Source organism: Macaca fascicularis, chromosome 15 (assembly GCF_037993035.2).
Source record: "Macaca fascicularis isolate 582-1 chromosome 15, T2T-MFA8v1.1".
Lineage (NCBI taxonomy): Eukaryota > Metazoa > Chordata > Mammalia > Primates > Cercopithecidae > Macaca > Macaca fascicularis.
Window position 1 is genome coordinate 59131851 of NC_088389.1, and position 22485 is coordinate 59154335.

The 22485-nt window shown below is 48.4% G+C and overlaps 1 protein-coding gene across 2 annotated transcripts in view; it reads right to left on the minus strand.

The window, feature by feature from the left end:
• COL15A1 (collagen type XV alpha 1 chain) overlaps positions 1-22485 on the minus strand; it is a 127150-nt gene that overhangs the window by 73789 nt on the left and 30876 nt on the right. Inside the window, exons 1-5 of one of the 2 annotated variants that reach the window (XM_065530284.2) lie at positions 21623-21846; positions 10367-10914; positions 9114-9188; positions 7245-7325; positions 1239-1386 (exon numbers count right to left, since the gene is read on the minus strand). In XM_065530284.2, the coding sequence (XP_065386356.1) occupies positions 1239-1386; positions 7245-7325; positions 9114-9188; positions 10367-10729 (667 nt within the window). In that variant the 5' untranslated portion in view covers positions 10730-10914; positions 21623-21846. Of the gene's footprint in view, positions 1-1238; positions 1387-7244; positions 7326-9113; positions 9189-10366; positions 10915-21622; positions 21847-22485 lie in introns of those variants that run through there. The other variant, XM_045373525.3, reaches the window with a different exon arrangement.

Below are 22485 nucleotides of genomic sequence, written 5' to 3' on the forward strand. Positions count from 1 at the left end.
TAACTGATGACCGAACCAAAAAGAATAGTGATACATATTATTGTAGAAGACTTGTATTAATAAAATACAGAAGTACAATAAAGAAAGTAAAAACCATCCATAATCCTACCACTCAGAGATAACTGCTTATAACATTTTGATGAATATTACGTCTAATATGTGATGTATCTAATACATACACACATCACTCTACATAGCTATATGTAAATAGATATAAATAACATATTCAAAATTAGGGTCATAGACACATAGTTTTGGAATTTGCTTTTTTGGTGGACTATACCACGAGCATGTCCCTGGGTCATTAAATCAGATCTGTATCACCAATGTCAGGGCTGTATGTATGAATGAAATAGAATTTGCTCGACCAATCCCTACTGTGGGCAGTTTGGGTTGTTTTTGTTCCTGAGAACAGTGCTGCCAGGAATGACCGTGTACTTACATCTTCAGTCTGAAGTGACGGCCCCTCTGAGAAATGACAGTAACCACAAGCGATCTCAGGGCTTGGGCATATGCCAAGCTAGTGCTTGGGGATAGTGTTTGATGCCTGGGCTTTTGCCAGTGCTCCTCCGCATGGGTAGGGGGACAAGAGACAGGGGCCAGAACCCTGGATGGGCAGCCAGGGGACCAGCTCTTCTCCTAGGGACTGCTGCTGCCTTGCTGAGTAACCAGCCCCTCTCTGGCCATCAGTTTCTCACTTGTGCCACACAGGAGTTTAGCTGATCCTCTGAGAGTTGGGGAGTTTGTGGCAAAAGTCAGAAAGGGTTGGGACTCTGGACTTAGCTTTTCCAAGTGTTGGTTTTTCCACCTATAAAATAGTGGCTAGTGCTATTGAGTAGGCGGTATGCTGTCAGTGTTGGAGACAAAATATCCAAACACTTGGCACACCGTAGGTATTCAACAAACAGCAAGGATTATTACAAACTTTTCTGTTAAACCCCAGAAGGGGTAGAGTCTGGGAGTCAGAAGCTCCAGATCTGGGGGTTAGAAGCTCTGCTATCTGAGATCAAATGCCAGCTCTGCCATCCACAAGCCGTTTGCTCCTGGCTGGGTTACTTAACTTCTCTGTGGCTCAATTTCCTCATCTTGCCTGTAAAATGAGGGTGGTTCTCACCCTTTCTTAAAGGGTTGAGGGGAAGGTTAAATGAGATTCTGTATGTTACATATGTGGCCCCGGCTGGACACATAGTAATCACCCAATAAAAGGCCACTATGTAGGCATGTGCATCCGGACTTGCCTTGTTCGGGGCTGCTGTGCTGGATGATGCTCATGTTGGTGGTTTCCGGGGTCCCCTCAGGTACAGGTTCACCGGAAAGTTCCATGTCCTCAAAGGGGGAGGATGGAGTTGGAGGTGTGTTTATGGGTTCAACTTTTGCTTCTTTGGGCTGAAGGGAGGAAAAATGAGATGCAAAATGATGTACTTGGCAGTAAAGCAGAAGAAGTGACAGTGAATATCATTGGAGAAAATAATATAGCCACAAGATGCTGAATAAACCAAGGGGAAAGCTTGGCTCCGCTTGGTGTCTACCTGGGCAATGGCTGTACCTCCCAGGGCCTGAAAGAGGTGCCTACTAGAGGTCATTAGATTCTGTTCAGTTGACAGTCAGACTATTCATCTCAGCCAAAACTCTCTGAGCACAGGGATCATATTTCCATGATTCCCAAATCCCAGATCAGCCAGAGGAGGTGCCCATTAAAGATCTGTTAGATGAGGGAATGATTAAATGAATTAGTGAACAAATGAATGAACCAGGCTGCACTCAATAAACTGCATATAAATTCGATGCCAGATGTGCACTAATCATAAACACCTATGAAAATGAAAGATGGGTATGGTTCCTTCCAAGGAAACTTCAGCATCTACATATTTTTCCCAAAGCCAGTCAGTGTCTCAACCAACGTTACCAACTAGAGAAAAACAAACAAACAAAAACCCAACAGAAACACAGAGTGCTTCAGTGATCTAGGCAGAAATCCTGGCATGGGCTCTGAAAGTCACGACATCACCCCTGGACCCAAGCAGCAGCTCACGGGACCCAGGGCCCGTCAGCATTCAGATAGCCTCATCACCTTCTAAGCTCAAGGGGCTGGGGATGCATGGAAGAATCCTGTGGATCAGTGTTGAACTCGTGGTATGAACAAGAAACCAATCTTTGTTTTGTAAAGCACTAAGATTTTAAGGTTAATTTGTTACTGCAGCATCACTTACCTATCCTGACTAATAACAGAAAGTTGTTTCCTTAATTCAGAATCTAGTAAATCAATAAATTTCTGGTCCATGGAACAAGGAGGATTCTTAGAAGCTCCATAATTTAGAATGTAATAGTTCAGTTCTTACAGTCAGACCTGGATCAAATCCCAGCTCTCCACTTATAAGCTCAGTTATGTTGGGCAAGTCATGGACCTTCACTGAGCCTCAGCTTCCTCCTCTGTAAAAATGAGGACAATAAAGAACTACTTGAAGGCAGGAAATAGAAAATGCATGGAAGGGATAAGCACACCTTTATGTTTAGTACAGAAATATTCCATATTCATTACTGAAAACACTGTAAGTGCAGATGAGCAAAAAGAGAAATCACCTTGAGTCCTAACACCCAGAGACAATCACCATGGATTCTACTGTACTGTAAAATCTTCAGGGTGGAGGTGGGAGGAAAGGCTTTAAGGAGTTGGGCCTTGGAGAATGAGCAGGGTTTCAGAGCACAGGGGTGGAGGGTTGATGGAAGTCAGGGCCTGGCAACTTGAGCGTGGCAAGAGCCCAGGGCTTGAGGAGGGAAGCAGTGGAACAGAGCCCAGGGAGGCAGGGAGAGGGAGGGTCTGGTTCTATGGGGAGAAGAATGGGCTTGAACCCAAGGGTCACAGACAGCCACTGGGAAGCATTGGGTGAGGAAGTGGTGGGGGCAGCTGTGTGTTTTAGAGAGTCCTCGCTGGTGGCAGTGTGATCATGGACTAGGGGAGCTGAGCTTATGCCAGGTGACTGGGAGGTGGCGCTAAAGAAGTCCACAAGGCAGGAACCAGGGCAGCAGTAGGAGCACAGAGCAGGTACCTCCTCAGGGAAGGTTGTGAACAAGACCAGGTGGGATGTCCCCATTTCACCCAGATGGATGTTCATCTAGCAGGGTAGATAAAGACCCCTACCCAGGAGGTTTCTCTCCTCTCCCTGTGAGGGATCAAGGCAAAAGCCACTCCATCACTGGTTCAGGAACCAATGCTCAAGCCCCTGAATGCTCATCTCTAGTCTGGAATGAGGCTGCTGGTGGCTGGTAGCAAAGGTGCTCTATAAGGCATTTGGGCTTTGGGATGAGGCAGGCAGGGCAGGTGAGGGTTCGGGAAACACAGGAAGACAACGGGATGGGGGTTGAGCTCTGTAACTCAGGGTGGCTGAAGTTGGAATCCATCCCATCAGTCAAAAACTTCTTTTGTCAAACTCCCAACAAGGCATCCCAAGCCCCCTGCAAGGACAGGGCATGGTTCTGGTGAGCTGACCCTCAGGAGTGAGGGTCACAGGACCTGCCTCAAGTAGGTAGCTTTGGTTTTCAGAGGTCAACGTGGATGGGGATCCAGTGTGGCCTGTGACAAAATAGGAATCTCAAGTCCAAAGAACTGTTATTAAAAGTGTTGCAATTTGCTGAGCCCAGGCTCACGTACACACAATCAGATTTACTCATTCTGCTCATATTTCCAGAGGCCCTACTGTGTGCCAGGTCTTTGGCTGAGCCCTGGGGACACAGAAATGAATAACTAAGACAGAATGTCTGTCCTCAAGTTGTCAGGCAATGGAGAAGCCCCAGACCTAGACCAGACGCAACAAACCACGATTCGGTGTGATGCATGGGATGGCGGGAGTGAGAGCCAAGAGGGAGGAGGGGGCTTAGCTAAACAATGGCCTCCAAGGAGAGGATGTGGACTGGAGCCTGAAGGCTAAGTAGGAACTTGCCACGCAGAAAGAGGAGCTGGGAGGGGCCCTCCAGGCAAACAGAACCGCAGGAACTAAGGCGCCATGGAGGAGAGAAAGTGCTTGGTCTGTCCAGAGAACTGTGAGCATCTGGGTGTGGTTGGGAAAGAGGCCCTGGCTGAGGACCAGAATCACCTGCGGAGCTTTTTGTCAATACAGATTCTAGGGATCTTTCACTCCAGATCTACTGAAGTTGAACATCCAGGTCTGCAGCCCAGGCAAGAATCTGCTTTTAAAGACCAAGCCCCACCCACAGTGCCTCCTCAAACCCCCATGCCACCCCCACCCCCGACACACACTTACAACAAATGACCCTGATGCACAGCCAGGGCTGAGAACCATAGGGATGTTCATTCCAACAGCATAGAACTTTCTGAAAATGCAAAGAATTGGATAGCAAGGACCCCGACCCTAAATGGGAAAGAGAGCAAGGAGGGGCGGACTTTCTAGTCCCTGTCCACTCAGAAAGTCTGCAATTCAGTTCACTGGCGATGGCTCATGTCTCAAAGGGTGGCAGGCTGGAAAGGCTGAGGATGGGGAAGTGATATTCATTCCAAGAAAGAAGCCAGACAGACAAGGGAGGGGGGGACTGTCTGAGCTGAAGAGGGAAATTCCCCGTCCTAGAGGGTGGCGGCTGAAAAAAGCCATAAAGCCCTTCCAGGAGATGTTAAAAGGGGGAAGTCCCCAGCTCAGGGGTGGCATGACTGAGTGCACTCTGGACCCTGGGCTGGAGACCTGGCTCTGCCACCTTCAGGCTGGGTGGCCTCCAGCAATCATCTCCATGACCTCAGTGCCCTCCTATGTAGAAGAGACTCCAAACACCTCCCTGCAAATGAGACTAAAGGAAATGGAAGCACACGGAAGCGCGTGAACTGTGGCGCAGACAGACGGGCGCACAGGGAAGGCATTCTGACCATCAGGAACAGACAGGTTAAGTCAGGACCGCCAGGCCTCGAGGCACAGCCCAGGGGAATCCCCTTAATAACTGAAGGCAGCCACGGGGGTTTGGCATGCCTGTCAGCCCCAGCCACCGGCCAACCAGGAGGCCCCAAGGGGAACAAGGCATCTGCACTATGCGCGGTGCTGAGTCCAGCCCTGAGCTGCTCTCTGACACATCACATCACCTCCCTTAATCCTCACAACCAATGGGTTTCATTGGTCAACAGTAGCAACAACACACTGTCCAAGCATTTTGCACAGGGCAATTCGTCTAATTCTCACACTAACCCTGTGAGGCAGGTCCGCTGTATTGTAACCAAGGAGGAAACTGAGCCTTGGAGAGCTTAAGTCACTTGCTCAAGGTCAAGAGTCAGTAAGTGGCAGAGCTGGGATTCACGCTTGGTGGAACTCTGATTTGCACCAGTTCCCATAAAACCACTGAGAAAAGTGGGGCTGGGGAAGCATGGAAAGAAAGTGTTTGAGGTTCCCCAGAGGCCACCAAGTCCATCAAATCACCAACAACTTTTTCTTTTTCACTTTTCCAGAGAGTCTGGGGATTGATTTCATAGCCCCCCTTAGCTGACACGTGCCCCACATCTGCCCCAGTGCCTGCAGTGCCATGGTCCTGGGGAGGGTCCAAGGCTGGGGAGTCAGTGGGGCCTGGCTTGAGTCCTGACTTCACTACCCTGTGACCCTGGCAGAGCCACCCCACCTCCTGGGCATTCATTTCTGAATCTGCACAATGGGGCTGATGCTACCTACCTTCAGGGTGGCAAGAAACAAAAGTGAAATCATGTATACAGTAGCACCAAGTACACAGTGGTATCAAGAAATGCCAATTCTCTTCCTTCCCCTCCCACTTCTCTACCTCTGTCCAAAGTTGCCCAGCTCCGGTGCCCCATCCCAAGCTTCTCTGCCTTACTCCTCTCCCTATGCTGAGGTGATCACCTCAGGCTCAAACCCCACTCTCCTTTCCTGTCCCTCTCTCAGGGCCACCTTGGGCTGTGGCACCTCTGCCCAAGTTGGCCTCACTGTGAATTGTGAACTGGTGCACAGGGCAGCATCAGATGTGAAGGCCACTCTGTGCCCTGCTGCCCCACGTTGGGACATGCCAGTGGGATGGCCAAGGGCTGATGGGCACACAGGATAGCCACACCACCCAAAGCAGTTGCCCTCCCCAATCACTAGGTAGGCAAGCAACTTGGACCCTTGACTTCCTTCATCCCAGCTGGCCAAGAGTTGGCTGCCATCCTGGGGATGGACTTTTGCAATACTACCCGGGCCATGACCCCATGGATGGTCATCAGGAGACTCATGCTGTTAACCCAGTCCTGCCCACACACCCTTGAGTCAGTGTCTTCCCCTCTCTGGGCCTTGGTTTGCTCAGTTTGTATACAAAGGGCAGTTTTCTGTACACCTCTGTACAGAAAGAGATGTACAGAAGGACTTTTAGGTCCTTCCAGTGCTAACAGACTCTAGTTCTATTCTGCTGCATCCACAGCTCTGCTGCATCCACAGCCCTGCTGCTGCCCAAGGTCTGTAATCTCCAGCCACTGCCTTATTTCCATTTCCCTGATTTCTATTAGAGATGAGTTTACAAAGTAGCCCAACCAGGCAAAGAGACGGCTGAAGCTCTGCTGTATTTAGTGACTCCGCTGCTGCTTGCTGTTTTCATTAAAAACAGGCTCCTGGGTGTCCCCATAGTCCCCACAGTCTGACTCAGTGCTTTCAAAACCACTTCCACGTCTCAGCCACAGGGTGCATCCCCAGGAGGGAAGAGGTCTAGGACACTGGAAGTTAGGATTGCCTTTCCCATGCGTCAGAAATGAGCTCCCTGGAGGACTCTGTGACTCACAAGACTAGGGTCCTGACTGTGCTTTCACAGCTGGAGCCCTGAGCAAATGTAACAAGAGCCATCGTTCAGGGCCGTTTCTCTTATGCCAGATGCTGGGCTGGGGCTTGTCCCTGTACTTCATCATCTAACCCTGGAAACAACCCTATGAGATAGGGCTATTAGAATCACCATTCTTGGAAGAGGAGTTGAGGTTCAGAATGGTTGAGTAAGTTACCCAAGGCCACAGGCTTTTTACCCAAGGTTCCAAAGCAATAGAGCACAGCGTTTGCCCTTGACAGCCCTCTGATGGTCACGAACGCAGGGTGGCACTGAGGGAGCTGGTGTTTTGCAAAGTGCCCATTGGTTGGCTTTCCTGACCTTCCCAGATGAGTCAACGATTAAGCTCACAGGTCTGAAAACAAAGAGGTCAGACCCAGGGCTCTGGGGTCCCTCTAGTAATTCTCAGCCTGCTAAAAGCTGACCAAGATCACATGGCACAGCATCCCAGTACTCACCGGGGCTTGAGTGTAGGTGACGGCTTCTAAGATCTCAGCTACTCCGTCTGCCTCCTGCAGCCCACTGGTCTCTCCAGATGCCTGTGTGGAGACAAACTGTGCCACATACTGGGCAGAGTGGGCAGGGCCCATAAGAGTTGGACAACTGGGAAAGTCACAGAAACTGACAAACCGACTCTCCTACAGAGGAACTGTGTGTGTATGTGTGTGTGTGTCTATCAGAGACAGAGTGGGGTTAAGGAGACAGCGGGTGTGCAGTGTGCATGGTTGGTTATTTGTTTTATTTATTTATTTTATTATTTTATTTTTTTGAGACAGGGTCCCTCTTACTCTGTCACCCAGGCTGGAATGCAGTGGTGCAATCTCGGCTCACTGCAAACTCTGCCTCCTGGGTTCAAATGATTCGCCTGCCTCAGCCTCCCGAGTAGCTGGGATTACAGGCACGCACCACCACACCTGGCTAATTTTTGTATTTTTAGTAGAGATGGGGTTTCACCATGTTGGCCAGGCTGGTCTCGAACTCCTGACCACAAGTGATCCACCCACCTCGGCCTCCCAAAGTGCTGGGATTACAGGCGTGAGCTACTGCACCCAGCCTGGTTGTTCATTATATTTCTTTCCACATTTTATTGCTCAAACAAAATACACAATCATTTTACACTCTAACATACGGTCTTTCATTCTATCCAGGTCCCCACCACTCTCCCAACCTTTGTGAGGCTGTCATTAGAATCTTGCGCTGGGAACCATTACAGCCGAATCATGACTTCCTAGCGTTACCTAATCTTTCTAATTAGCCTCCTAAAGGCAGACAAGGAGCCCGAGTGCTGTGATTTTGTGACCAGTCCTTTGTTCTTGGACCCTTGGGTTGTTTCTACTTTTTCAGTATTACTGGTAATGCAGAGACGAACACGAGACTACACTAATCAGCATCACATGACTGTCAGGCTGGGACCACTGGCCCATGGAACACAGGCATTCTCACGGGCCCAAATGCCACTTCTCAGGGGCTTTCCAACAGAATCCACAGCATTTTGTTTTTCATAAAGTTAACGAGATCAATTTATGTTCTGTTGCAGGGTTGACGCCACCCAAAGAGCAACAGGAATTGTAGGAATGTGCTACCTTCTGCTCGCCTCTGACTGCATCCTGGGACCCCTTCTCCCTGGGAGGCCTCACCCTTGCCATTGTTCAGGCATCACCTGCTCCCTAACTTGTTTCAAGTTCCGCCTCTTTCCTCTTCCTGCTCCCACCTGACACGTTGAGTTTGGGTTTGAGGATCTCCCCGTGTTCCCATCACACTGCGCTCTGCCACTGTATTTTGGTATGGAAGTGCATATGAGCAGCTTATTAAACAGTTCCCAGTTATCCCTTTATCTCCAGCACCTACCCAGGGCTGTCACCCAGCAGGTGCTCAGTCAATCCTTAGAGGAAGGGAAGGAGGGAAGGAGGAAGGAGTCATCTTTTTTTTTTCCTGCCCACCAGCTTAGGAACGAAATCATTTGCCAAGCATAAAAGCAAAGTTGAGGATCGTTTTTTATGGGACTTTACTCCCAGAATATCTCAGTTTTAACTTTGATTTTAGAATCCTGACACCATTTCTTGGCAAGAAGGCAGGAAAGCAGGCCATTGACGGCCACAGCCATGGAGGATCCTGACACCTTATAAGAAACACAGCTCCCCGCACCAGAGATGGCTGACGCTCTTTAAAAAGTGAAATCACGCCAAAAGCCCAAAATAGGACTTGAGGCAGCACTTGCCAAAATGAGAGGTTTCAGAAACTCCACGCCACTGTCTGGGCATCCAGCCCTCCCCAGGCCCCAGCTGCTGGGGTTGCAGGGCCCTCTGTGGGATGGTAGGGGAGCTCACCGAGGACTCTTCGGGGTCGCACAGCTCCTCGGGAGTCCTGGGGTCAGGGTGCACGGTGAGCTGCTGGAGGGAGCCCTGGGGAAAAGAGAGGGATCAGAAGCCATGGTTTGCATGTTCACAGCATGACTGCCAGTGGAAGACTTGATTGTTTTTGTAATGGAGAAGCACAGGTAAGAGCACGGGAGTGAGGATGTATGGCCTGTGGCCTCAACCACAAAGCCAGGCCACCTCTTGGCCCACTCTCAGTTATGGGGGGATTCTCCTTGGGCCAGTATCATACTGACCCCTGGGCCAGAGACGTCCTTGGGGAGCATAGTGTTCAAGTATGGGCACTACAGCAGCCTCCTGTCTCCAGGTCCCCAGCTTGTCAGTGGCAGGCCCTGAAACACACATCTCCCTCTCCCAGAAAGCTCTTTCCCCTGCAGCTCAACGCTTCTGGGTTTGAAGGCCCATCCCAAGAAGGGCTGCTGCAGCCTCCCTGCCTCCACTCTCAGCCCCTCTCCCCACACCTGACAGCTTCCTCTCCACGAGGCTCCCAAAGTGAGCATTTAAAAATTGCCCATCGGATTTTAACTTCTTAACATTCTCCAGTGTCTTTCACTCTACTCCAGATAAACCCAGACTCCAGCCCATGGTGCTGTCCTGTTCACCAATGAGACATCAGTAAATATGTGGGCTGACTAAATGAGTACCTACAATAACTTAGTGATCTTTAGAATGCTTTATACATAAAAGCCCATTTTGATAGTAAAGTCAGTTTAATTTTTCTAAGTGCACATTGCCTAGAAGGAGGGAAAAGCTACCTCTCACTCTGGTATTCTAGTGTATCCCACCTTTTCAGAAATTACTTAAGTGCAATTGCCACCCATATCCAAAGATCAAACCATTTAGGGCTATAACAAACCTTGCTCTTTTATATAAAATCTTAAAACGTACAAAGTGTTTTCACACAGGTTATCTTATTTGACCTACAAGCCTGTGGGGTAGGCTTTCTTATCTCCACTTACAGATAAGAAAACAGAGAGGATCAGAGAATCCAGATAACTGTCTCAAATCTACAAGATAAGTTGAAAACTGAGGATGAAAATCTAGGTTTTGGGGTTCCAGGCCTAGTGTTATTTCCTGTCATAACACGCATGCCTCTTTGAGGACATAAGAATAAAATACTAACAATAATAGTTGCTCCATTTATTGCATGGTGAGTCTCTGACCATCCACCTCCCTGGTCTACCTGAAGTGGGACTTTGACTCACAGTGAATCTCTCAAGTCCTGTAGCTCCTGCATTGCCCACGAAGATTCCAGCGCTGGACTCGAAGGTCAAAGCCTGGGGGGACCGCTGGAAGGGGATGCGGCTGTGCTCCTCACAGTCCAAGAGGAGGGCCACTTCCTCACCCTGGACAATCACGGCGAAGCGGTTCCACCTGTGGGTCATCACGGGCACCGAGAAGGCAGCAGCCTCTTGGGACACGTGGGAGCCCGGCTCCGTGTAGTAGAGGATGACCCGCTGGTGGCCATCCTCCACACCTGAGAGCCGCAGGCCCAGGTAGATGACCTTCTGGAAGGCATCAGTGATGGCGAAGAGCACACCGCCGTGGGTGCTGCTGGGCTTCACCATGACGCTGATGGCGAAGTCCCTGAAGAAGGTGGATGGGATGAGAGTCCTGGCTGGGCGGCCGACATTGGCACCAGGGCCAAAGCTGTAGGCCGGGAAGCCACCATAGCCTGTGACAAAGGATACAGACGAGGGCAGCGGGACACCGATGAGCTGCGTGAGGTCCAGGTGACCCTGGGAAGCAGACTCTGCAGGGAGGGAGAGAGAGACCATGCCTTACAGGTATATTCCACTCTGCTTGAAAATGAGGAAGAAATGCAGTCACAAGTGAAACGGGATCACTCAGGAACCCCACTGAAACTGTAGTCCCTAAATGGTTGTTTTTCAAACGTTTTTGACAACGACTCACAATAAGAAATGCATTTACATTGCAACCCAATATACACACGTGTAGACAGATATCTGTAACACTGAAACAAAAGTTTCATAGAACATGATAGGCTTTTAATACTCACCAGGCACTCAAATATTTTTCTTTCCATTTAATTATTCTTTTTCTGTTTCATTTTATTAAAAACATGCTGGTAATGAACTACTAAATTGATTTTGTAACCCACTAAAAGTTCATGACCTGCAGTTTAGAAAATGCTTATGAGTAATCCCTAGAATATACAATGTTCCCCCATCAACTTGGAGATTTTTTTTCCCCACTATAAAACTGAACAGGGGCCAGGCATGGTGGCTCACACCGGTAATCCCAGTATTTTGGGAGGCCTAGGCGGGTGGATCACTTGAGGTCAGGAGTTCGAGGCCAGCATGGCCAACATGGTAAAGCCTCGACTCTACTAAAAATACAAAAATTAGCCAGGTGTGCTGGCACATGACTGTAATCTCAGCTACTTTGGAGACTGAGGCATGAAATTCACTTGAACCCTGGAGGTGGCAGTTCTAGTGAGCTGAGATTGCACCACTGCACTCTAGCCTCAGTGACAGAGGGAGAGTCCATCTCAGAAAAAAAAAAAAAAAAAAAAGAAAGAAAAAAAAACCCTGATAGGTTTGTTTTGTTTTGAGGTCTATTGTTTAAGTCCCTCCAGTGTGAGGGGAAAATCAGGGACAGAATGAAGTGTTCCCAGGCCTCAGAGCAATTGAAATTTGCATCATTGTCATTGCCTTTGAGATCACCACCATCATCATCATCATCATCATCGCCACCATCATCATCACCATCATCATCATCCACATTCCCTACGCTCTCTCTGTACCAGGCCCTGCTCTAAGCTCTCTACATACATTAGCTCATGTAATCCTCACAACAAGCCTATGAGGTTAGGTACTGTTATCCCCATCTTACTTCTGAGAAAACTGAGGCTTAGAGAAATTAACAAATTTGCTCAAGGTAAGTTGCATGCAGGTTTCAAACCCAGAGCATCTGACCCCAGAGGCTATGCCACCACACCTTGCAGGGAGAAATTATGGGGCTCCATTATGGTGTCCTGAAAAAGACCCCAGGCTCAAGAATGTTGGCCCATCCAACTATTTTCCCCACGAGAAGGCTGCAGCCTGGCTTGCAGCAACATGCACCCACTCCTGGAGTTGATAACCAAGGTACCAGCAGTGAGACAGGAAGGCAGGTCCCAGAGAGAGGGGGACAAGACGACTGCAGCCAGGACAATGGACAAGTAACACCCTTTGGCCTTGGAAGTGAAACCAGATCCTGAGGATTCAACCAGATGAGGAGGCCTGGAATGAGTGAGGATCAGAATCAAGAGGTGTCCTCCTCCGGAGGCCAGAGGGCAGGGCAGACTCACCTGATGGCTGTCCGGGCTATGGCCAAAGGCCAGAGGCCATTGAGACCCTGAGTGATTTCTGGGGACTTGGCAGGTTGGTCTCCAGAAAAAACCCCAAACACTAGAGGGACCCTCTAAGGAAAGCCCTACCTGAGGAATCAGCCTGATTTCCAGTTTACCCAACTTGCACCGCTTATTAGACACAACTACGTAGCTCTGTGACCTCCAGTGAGTCAATGAACCACTCCAAGTCTGAGTGTCTTCCTCTACCATACAGGCACTAGAATGGGCTCCAAAAGAATGACTAAATAAGACCGTCCATTGTAAGCCCTGGTTAATAATGGTAGCAATGCAACAAACATTCACTTTTCTTCATTTTTATTATATCCACTGAACAACCTCAAGAGGTCAATGGACAGGGATAATCACTCCTGCAGCACTGACCAGGAAAGCAAGGCTGACATGGGAGCCTGCCTGTATGCCCTTGAGCTCCCTTATAAAGAATAATAATGTGGTTTTCATGCATAGTTTTACTTAGTCCTCACAGCAGCCCTGGAAATTAACTGCTCTTATCCCTTGGGAAGATGAGATGACTGGCCCGAGGTTACCCAGCTAGTAAGTGGCAGGACATTTTCGAGCCACGGCTGGTGTGATTTCTGGCTGATTCACTGCTGCAGCCTCACTGAGATGGGGGAGTCTCTACCAGGGTGGTGGGTGGGGCTCCACCTAGTCTGCCTACTGTATCAATGACCCTTCAGCAGCAAGAAGGATGGAGTCAAGACTCCAGGTGGTCCAGGAACTCAAACTTCCCATGAATGGGTACGTGTACTCGGTGGCTGGGAGAGGGAGACGCCCTGACTGCCGTGCCCCGACCCCGACTCCACAACACTCACAGAGAAGGCTGCTCACGGCCAGTACTAACCTCAATTATTATGAAATATCTAAGTTACACAAAAAATACAGTATAAAGAACAATACGAGGCACTTGGTTGTTAAATGGTTAAAATGCCAAAGTTTATGCTATGTATGTTTAACCACAATTTTTAAAAACATGAGTAATTAGCCCATAGGTTTGTTGTGAGGGTTAAAGGACATAATACAAAGTGCTGGCACATGGCAAATGCCTAAAAAGTGGTGGATATCATGGCTGGACACACTGTGGCTCACAACCGTAATCCCACCACTTTGGGAGGACAACGAGTGCAGATTGCTTGAGCCCAGGAGTTCAAGGCCAGCCTGGGCAACATAGTGAGACCTCATCTCCACAAAACAACAAAAAAGCCAGGTGGTACACACCTGTAGTCCCCACGACCCAGGAGGCTGAGGTGGGAGGATTGCTTGAACCCAGGTGGTCAAGGCTGCAGTGAGCCATGATCATGCCACTGCACTCCAGCCTGGGTGACAAAGAGAAACCCTGTCTAAAAAAAAAAAAGAAAAAAAGTAGCCATCATCATCATCATCATCATCATCGTTGTCATCATCTAGACTTGCTCATTTAGAAAAGAACCGCAGAGGTCACCTGACACAACTCTATCTGTGGATAAGGTTGTATCAGGTTGTAACTGGTGACTTCTAGGGTTCTACCATACCAGACCCTGCCCTGTCTGGTATGATAACCAGTAGCCACATACGGCTATTGGGCACTTGAAATATGGGTCTTCCCAACTGAGATGTGTCATAAATGTAAACTACAAACTAAATTTCAAAGACTTAGTTTGGAAAAAAATCTCAATACTATTTATAGTGATTATATGTCAAAATCATTTTGAAAAACAATGGATAAATAAAATACATTACACATTAATGGGTGTGGTCATGTGTGCCTGTAGTCTCAGCTATTTGGGAGGCGGAAGTGGTAGGATCACTTGAACCCAAGAGTTTGAGGCTGCAGTGAACTACGATCGTGCCACTGCACTTCAGCCTGGGCGACAAAGAAAGACCCTGTCTCTCTCTATATATATATCATTTTTAAAAATTTTAAAATAGGGTCAGGTATGGTGGCTCATACCTGTAATTCCAGTGTTTTAAGAGGCCAAGGTAGGAAGAATGGTGAGGCCAGGAGTTTGAGACCAGCCTGGGCAACATAGAAAGACCTCATCTCTACAAAAAAAAATTTAAAAATTAGCAGAATGTGGTGGTGTGTGCCTGTAATCTGCTACTCTGGAAGTTGGGCCGGGAGGATCACTTGAGCCTAGGAGTTTGAGGCTACAGTGAGCTATGATCACCCCACTGCACTCCAGCCTGGGTGGCAGAGTGAGAGCTGTCTTTAAAAAAAATAATTATAATATTATGAGGAACAAGTATGTGCCCGCTGCTGCACTTAAGACAGACAATATCAATTCAGCCGAAGCTCTCATGAACTCTCTTCGGTCCTTTTCCTCTGCCCATGCCCTGGCAGGAGCCATTCTTGTGAATTTGGTGTTTATCACTCCCACGCATTTGTATGTTCACTCGATATGTGTTTCCAACAGAATGTAGAACCATGGTGTGTGTATGAAACCTCATGTAAATGGTGGCATGATGCATGCATTCTTCTGGAACTTGCTTTTATTTTTCACTCAGCATTGTATTTTTTAGATTTATCCCTGCTGATACATGTGACTCTGGTCTTATATTTTCTTTTCTTTTTTTTGAGACGGAGTCTTGCTCTTGTTGCCCAGGCTGGAGTGCAATGGCGCAATCTCTGCTCACTGCACCCTCTGACTCCCGGGTTCAAGCGATTCTCCTGCCTCAGCCTCCTGAGTAGCTGGGATGACAGGTGTCCACCACCACACCTAGCTAATTTTTATACTTTTAGTAGAGACAGGGTTTCACCATGTTGGCCAGGCTGGTCTCGAACTCCTGACCTCAGGTGATCCGCCCACCTTGACTTCCCAAAGTGCTGGGATTACAGGCGTGAGAAAGCCACCACGCCTGGCCTGGCCTTATATTTTCACAACAGTACTCTATGGTATAGATAAGCTACAATGGGTTGATTCACATTTCTGTTGGTGGAAAGCGAGGTTTCCATCAATATTACAAACGATACTACCATAGACTCCCTTAAATACATCTCCTCCTGCTTGCCTGTGCAGGTAATTCCACAGCTGGAAGTGGAATCATTGGATAATATGGGTATGTGCACCTACAACTTCCCTGAATGTTGCAAAATTGTTCTCTGAAACAACTGTGTCATGTCACAGACCCACCAGCAGCATATTCTTGCCAACATTTAGGGGAGGCAGAGAGACACAATTTGGGAGAGGTCCACAGGGCTTTTCAACTGTAGTAATAGCGTTAATTGTTTAGGTGGTATTCAAAAGAAGTATTCATTATATTTTTCTTCATTGCTAATTTCATGGAAAATATTTCATACAATTTTTATAAAAATGATTAACCCCTCCATGACAAAAGAGCACATCTGATCCTGTTGCTGCCCTGCTTAGAAAATCTTCTATAAAATATGATTATTCATGGCCCTCAGGGCCAGGGCTGACCAGGCTGCTGCCACCTGGCTCAAGAGGCCCTCTGTGGTCAGGACCAAGCTGCACTCCCTACTCTGTGACATGCCTGACACATCCCCGGAGCGCCCCACACTGTCCCAGGGACTCCCACCCCTGCCAGGAATGCTTTCCTGTGTGCCATCTGCCCCAGCCCAGCCCAGTTATTTTCACCGAATGACTCCTGCTCATCAGCCCAGGCCTTGCTTCCCCTGAAATCTCGCTTCACCTCCCGCACCAACACCCTCCCCTCTGGTGGCTGTGTTAGAAGCCCTCTCTGTACACACTGGGGTCCTCTATCATAGCCCCTGCGTGTCACTATTGGGTCACTTGTTTCTCTTCCCACTGGGCCATCTGTGTTCCCAGTAACCAACCCAGGGCTGATGAGTGAATGAACAAACAAATGAATGAATGTGTACATATTATCAAATCCCCTCTTTTTTTTTTTTTTTTTTTTTTTGAGACAGAGTCTTGCTCTGTTGCCCAGGTGGGAATGCAGTGGCATGATCACAGCTCACTGCAGCCTCCACCTCCCAGGCTCAAATGACCCTTCCACCTCTCAGCCTCCCAAATGGCTGGGACTACAGGCATGCAGCACCACACTCAGCTAATTTTTTCATTTTTTTGTAGAGACAGGTTCTTGCTATGTTGCCTACATTGGTCTCGAACTCCTGGACTCAGTAATTCTGCTGTCTCGGCCTCCCAAAGTGCTGGGATTACAGGTGTGAGCCCCTTCGCCCAGCCTCCAATCCCCTCATTTTAGAAAAGACTAAACTAAGGTTAACAGACAGGAAGTGTTTGCTGGCCATGAACTCAGATTTGATTCTCAATTGAATGTTTATCCTCTCCAGTTCACGACTTGCTTTAAAACAGAAATTAATTTTAGTTAAAATATTGGTAAATTTGGTTAAATTTGACCACATAGAAATAAAAAAGTTCTGCATAGCAAATAATAATAATAATGATAATCCCCACAATGTCAAAGAAAATCCCCAAACCATGAAATGATATTTGCTACAAAAATCACAGTAACAAACTCATTTCTCTAACATGCAAAGCAAATGAATACCCAAAAGAAAAATGGGCAAAGAATAGGAAATTCTAGACACAGTAAAAGAAATTAAAATCTTAAACATATGAAAAATACTCCACCTCATTCATAATGAGAAAATGACAAGTTAAGATTACGAAGAGATACCATTTTCCCTATCAAACTGGCAAAGATCAGAACACGCTGTGTTGGCAAGGGTTTAAGGCAGCAGGCCTCCTGCGTTGCTGGCAGGAACATAAATTGGTATAATGTGGTGGGAAGCAATTTGATAACATTTATCAAAATGGCAAATGCGCATGTACTTGTTGACCCAGCAGTCATACTTTTATGAATTTTTTAACAGATAAAGTTCATACGTGAAATATAGAGTACATACAAAAATATTCACTGCATCGTGGTTTAAATTTACCTAACATTCCCATCTTTGGGAATGATGAATATAATAAATTATGATAGGTTCACACAATGAAATCCAAGGCAGCATTTCAAAAGATGTGGTTCCTTAAGTGTTAACATGAAAAAATCAAGAAGATGTATTATGTAAAAACAAACAGACAAAATAACAAGGTGCAGAATTGAATTGCTATCATTTGGAAATATATGTACTAATACAAAGTAAATATATAAGAGATATTTAAATATATATGGTATATTACAATATCTCTAGAAGAATACACAAGAAACTGGGGGCAGCGGTTGTCTCCAGGGAAGGAAGCTGGTGACTGGGGGCTGGGAGACTTGCTTTTCACTGGACATCCTTTTATACTTTTTCTTATTTTATGGCATATACATGGCATGAAAAGTAAAGACATTTACATATTTTTAAAGAGATTAACTCCTTGAATCTACTTTTAGAAATCATAAAACCTATTCTTCTTGCTTTTCCTCCCTCAGATTCAGCTTATCTTTGTACAGAAAGAAAGAAAAAAAAAAAGGAAAAGAAACAAAGAAAACTAAACATCCCACTGAGATTTCTTTTCTCTCCTCCACGGTTTAAAGATAAAAACAAAACAAAACCACAAACACCCTACTGATAGCTCTGCTTTCTTCTTCCCTTGTCCAATCCAGTAAAAAGCTTTTCCTCTACTTCCTCTCTCTCTCCTGCTGGGAACAGGAGGGGGAAGCCTCTTTCTGCTGGGAAAATTCCTGGTGCCACAGACAGTAAAAGCGCCAGAGCTTCACATCCTGTGGCTTGTTTCCAACTGGTGTCTCTGAGGGATCCAGGGCCAGGTAGGGGTTCAGGGGACACAGGGAGACGGGCCTCAGAGGCTCCCACTCAGAAAGCTCATTGCTTAAACCAGCCCAGTGCTTCCCATGGCCAGTAGATCCATGCTTGCGCGTGGCAATTCTGGGAATTCTTATGCCCAGGAGTCTGAGTAAAAACAAAAATTCATGAATCTATCCAACATCCTTGTTTTCTAGATAGGGAAATTGATGTTCAGGGAGACTTCCATGACCAGGAGGCACAGCCAGGAAGCGACAGATGGGGCAGCAAAGCAAGGGGGACAGAGTCTTGGTACCATGAGTCCCAGAGCCCTCCCACAGCCCCCGACCACTCCAGGCCCTGGCCGGTGGTTGGTCAGCTGGAGAGGGGGCAAAGGAGGCAGCCTGCAGCGGACAACATCCTCCTCTTTGGACACAGCTGTGATGAGATCCTGCCTTTGCTCTTTACCAAACACAAAGCCTTTGGGCGATGAATTCCTGCTATCAGGGGAGGTCCCTGCCCACTTCCCATGTGGGGATTCAGTGAGACGACAGATGGGAAATGCAAGGTATAAACTTAACAAAAACCAAAGTCTGCAAAAAAGATCCCTTCCTAACCCTCCCGCCCTCCATCCCCCTAGGCCTCAGCCATTCAAGACAGGACACATGGATAGGCGCTGGCCCGCAGGCCTTGTTTCCACAGGGTCCGCCAAGAGGGAGCCCAGCCATGAATCTAGAGAAAGCCCAAGTCAGCCCCAGCAGCCCAGCCCTGCTCTCAGCAACCCCCACCACATCCCTCCGCATCCACTGTCCCATGGCATGGCATGGTGGGGGACGACCCCGGCCTGGAGTGACCCACACTCACTCGTGGCTGCGCCTGGGCCTGCTGGCTCATTTCCCCTTGGCCTCCAGCAGGAGGGCCACCTGCTCAGGCAGCCACCAGGGAGCAGAGGAGAAGCCAGGGAGCCAAGACAAACAAGCCCAGCAACTGGGTCCATGGGCTTGACCTGGGATGGCTTGGAGCTGGGCAGGAAGGGAGGAGGGTGGAGATCACAGCTGGTGGGAAGACATCCCACCATTCTGGAGGGGATTGGGGACTGGCGCAGAGCATGCCGATGGGGGCTGATCATGGAACTCTGCAGCCTGAGGATTCTTGGAAGTGGCCCACACTTATCCCCAGATAATAATACCTCTCTTAGAGGACAATTGTGTGACTTAAATAAAATAATATACCTAAAATGTTTGGAACACTGTTTAGCACACAGAGTGCTTAATAAATGGTAGCTGCCATTTCTTTCACTATTATTATTACCCTGCTATTTCCCCATGCAATTGTCATACTGGAAATCTCAAGGTATCCTGAATGGGTCCTACCTTTTACACCTCTGAGCCTTTGTATATGCTGTTCCCTACACCTGAGGAACTGCTCCACATATCTCAGGACCCAACTTCAATGTCATCACCTCCTCCATGAAGTCCTCTTGGATTCCCCCACCAGGTAGTCTGGGCATTCCTGCTCCTGCACTTGGCCTTGACTCTATGTAGCATATATGGCATTATATTACAGAGGTGTCAGACCCTACCATCTTGGAACCTCCTTAAGTATAGGAACTGGGGTCCACTTCTCCCTGTCCCCCCCATACCCAGGCTCTGTCCCTGAGCAGGTCCTCAGGAAGTGTTTGCTGGCTGAACTAAATCCTAGGCATTCCACATCCCATTACTGGGCATATACCCAAAGGATTATAAATCATGCTGCTATAAAGACACATGCACACGTATGTTTATTGCAGCACTATTCACAATAGCAAAGACTTGGAACCAACCCAAATGTCCATCAATGATAGACTGGATTAAGAAAATGTGGCACATATACACCATGGGAATACTATGCAGCCGTAAAAAAGGATGAGTTCATGTCCTGTGTAGGGACATGGATGAAGCTAGAAACCATTATTCTGAGCAAACTATCACAAGGACAGAAAACCAAACACCACATGTTGTCACTCATTGGTGGGAATTGAACAATGAGAACACTTGGACACAGGGTGGGGAACATCACACACCAGGGCCTGTCATGAGGTGGGGGGAGGGGGGAAGGATAGCATTAGGAGATACACCTAATGTAAATGACTAGCTAACGGGTGCAGCACACCAACATGGCGCATGTATACATATGTAACAAACCTGCATGTTGTGCACATGTACCCTAGAACTCAAAGTATATACATATATAAAAAATCCTAGGCACTCTAGAATTGAAGGTGCCAGGCTCACAGTCTGAGGCCCTGGTGAGAGTCACTGGGGTTGGGCTCCAGTCCAGTATCCAACAATGACCTCACTGCATGCCCATCCATCACCTGAAAAGTCCAGGCTCCCTCCCACCTCCACAACGCTGGGTCCACTGACCCAGGGAGCCCATGTGGGAGGCAGGAATCCATGGGGCAATGAGAGACCCAGGGAGGGGAGGAAGGACTCAGGTTCAAGACTCTGTCTGTGACCTTGGGCCAGCTGCTCCCCATCCTTGATCTCAGTTTCTCCATCAGAGAGCTAGACCAGATAGACTCTCAGAGCCACATCCACTGTGATTTATTCTATGTATTTTCACTGCCTTCAAACACCTCCTGGGGCTACATCTGACCAGTCTTATTCTCTCACTTCATAAATGCTTAGAGACAGCTTCATTTCCAATGGGGGTTTTTCAACTTACTTTTCCAATTCATGAATTTGATCATATTTCTAAAGCCCCCACATTGTGCCTTGCGTAGCGCTGGAGACATGGAGCTAAGCCTGGAACATGTGCGCTCAAGCAGCTCACTATCTAGGTGACCATTAGCAGTCATCTGCTCCTATTACAAGCTCCAAAGCCTTCAATGGCTCCCCAGTGCCATCAGCATAAAAGCAAAATTCCATTCAAGACACCTTCTGCTTCATCTCTTCATTCTCCCCCTCTGTCTTTGCCTTCACTCATGCTATTCCTTCTAGTGACATCACTCTTCCCCATCTTCTCACATCTAACTCTTTCCAGTCTGGCTCAGCAGCACCCCAACACACGCGGGCCCCAATCTTACTCTGCAAAAAGGGCCAAAGTCATCCCCCCTCCTCTAAACATCCACAGAGCCAAGGAGATGAAGGAACGGACACAGGGAGACACAGCCTGAGCCTTCCTCCCTCAAATCTAGCTCACACTCCAAAGTGCAGTTTTAGGGTGGCCCCTCCTCAGGGCGCAGAGAGGACAAATCAGACGGCTTCAGAGGCAGAGGGAAATCTGAGCAGTCAGGGCAGGGTGCGACTTTCCTCCCAAGGGCCCAAAGCCAGTTTCCATGGAAACCAGGCGGAATCCCAGCCATGAAGAAACAAACAGAGCAGGGTTCAGGTTTTCCTTCCACACAGATGACAGCGATTTGGCCAGAGATGAAGAACAGGAGCGAACCCTCACCTCTCCTCCTCCTCTCTGCCACAGGCTCGGGGACATCATCTGGCACCTCCCCTACCCCGCTGGGCCTCGGTCTCCCCTTCCGTGCGATGGGATGGAATCAGTCCTTGCATCTGTGGGGTCCTGAAGCAGTGCCCGGGACTAGCCTGAGCTTTGGAGCCTTGCCTCCCTAGAGAACTGTAGCTGGCTTTGCAAAGCTCCCTCTCACAGATGATCATCCGGGACCTGAGCCCAGCGCTCGCGATAGTTAGTATTTAAGGCCGCAGGAGGCTAAGGAGCGTTCCTCGCTCCGCTCCGGGTGAAGGAACGCTACGGAGATGTCCCGACAGAGGCGCGAGGGAGGCTGAGGACGCCCCGAACTGTGCGCGGCAGCGGCCCCTGGCGGTCTCTACGGGAACTGCGCTTCCACCAACTGCAAGGAAGGCTTTTCACCTGGGCTGTGAACTGGCATCCCAATAACAGACTCAAACCGAGAGGTCTGTAAGGGACCCAAGAGAGCAGGTCTGAGGTCATGCAGTGAGTGTGGCCAAGCCAGGCCTAGAACCCGTAACGCCTCCCTTCCTTCCTCGACTGTTTCCCTGCACCGAGTGCTGGGGAAGGCCGAAGGTGCCCCTCCTGCGTCTCTACCATTCCCACACACGTCTCTAAAGACCAATGGCACACTTCAGTCTGCTTAAACGGGGCCACGGTGACTCCTGCAAGCGGATCCGTGTATTCCCACTGTGGGGCCGGGGCTCAGAGGGTCCAGATGACCCTATACTGCCTGTGGCCTGGGGCTGGACCAGTAGGATGAGGGTATGTAGGGTAAGGTGGGGGGACTGCCCTTGGGACCCCAGAAGGGCTCCTCTCGCCTGAGTTTCCTGGCA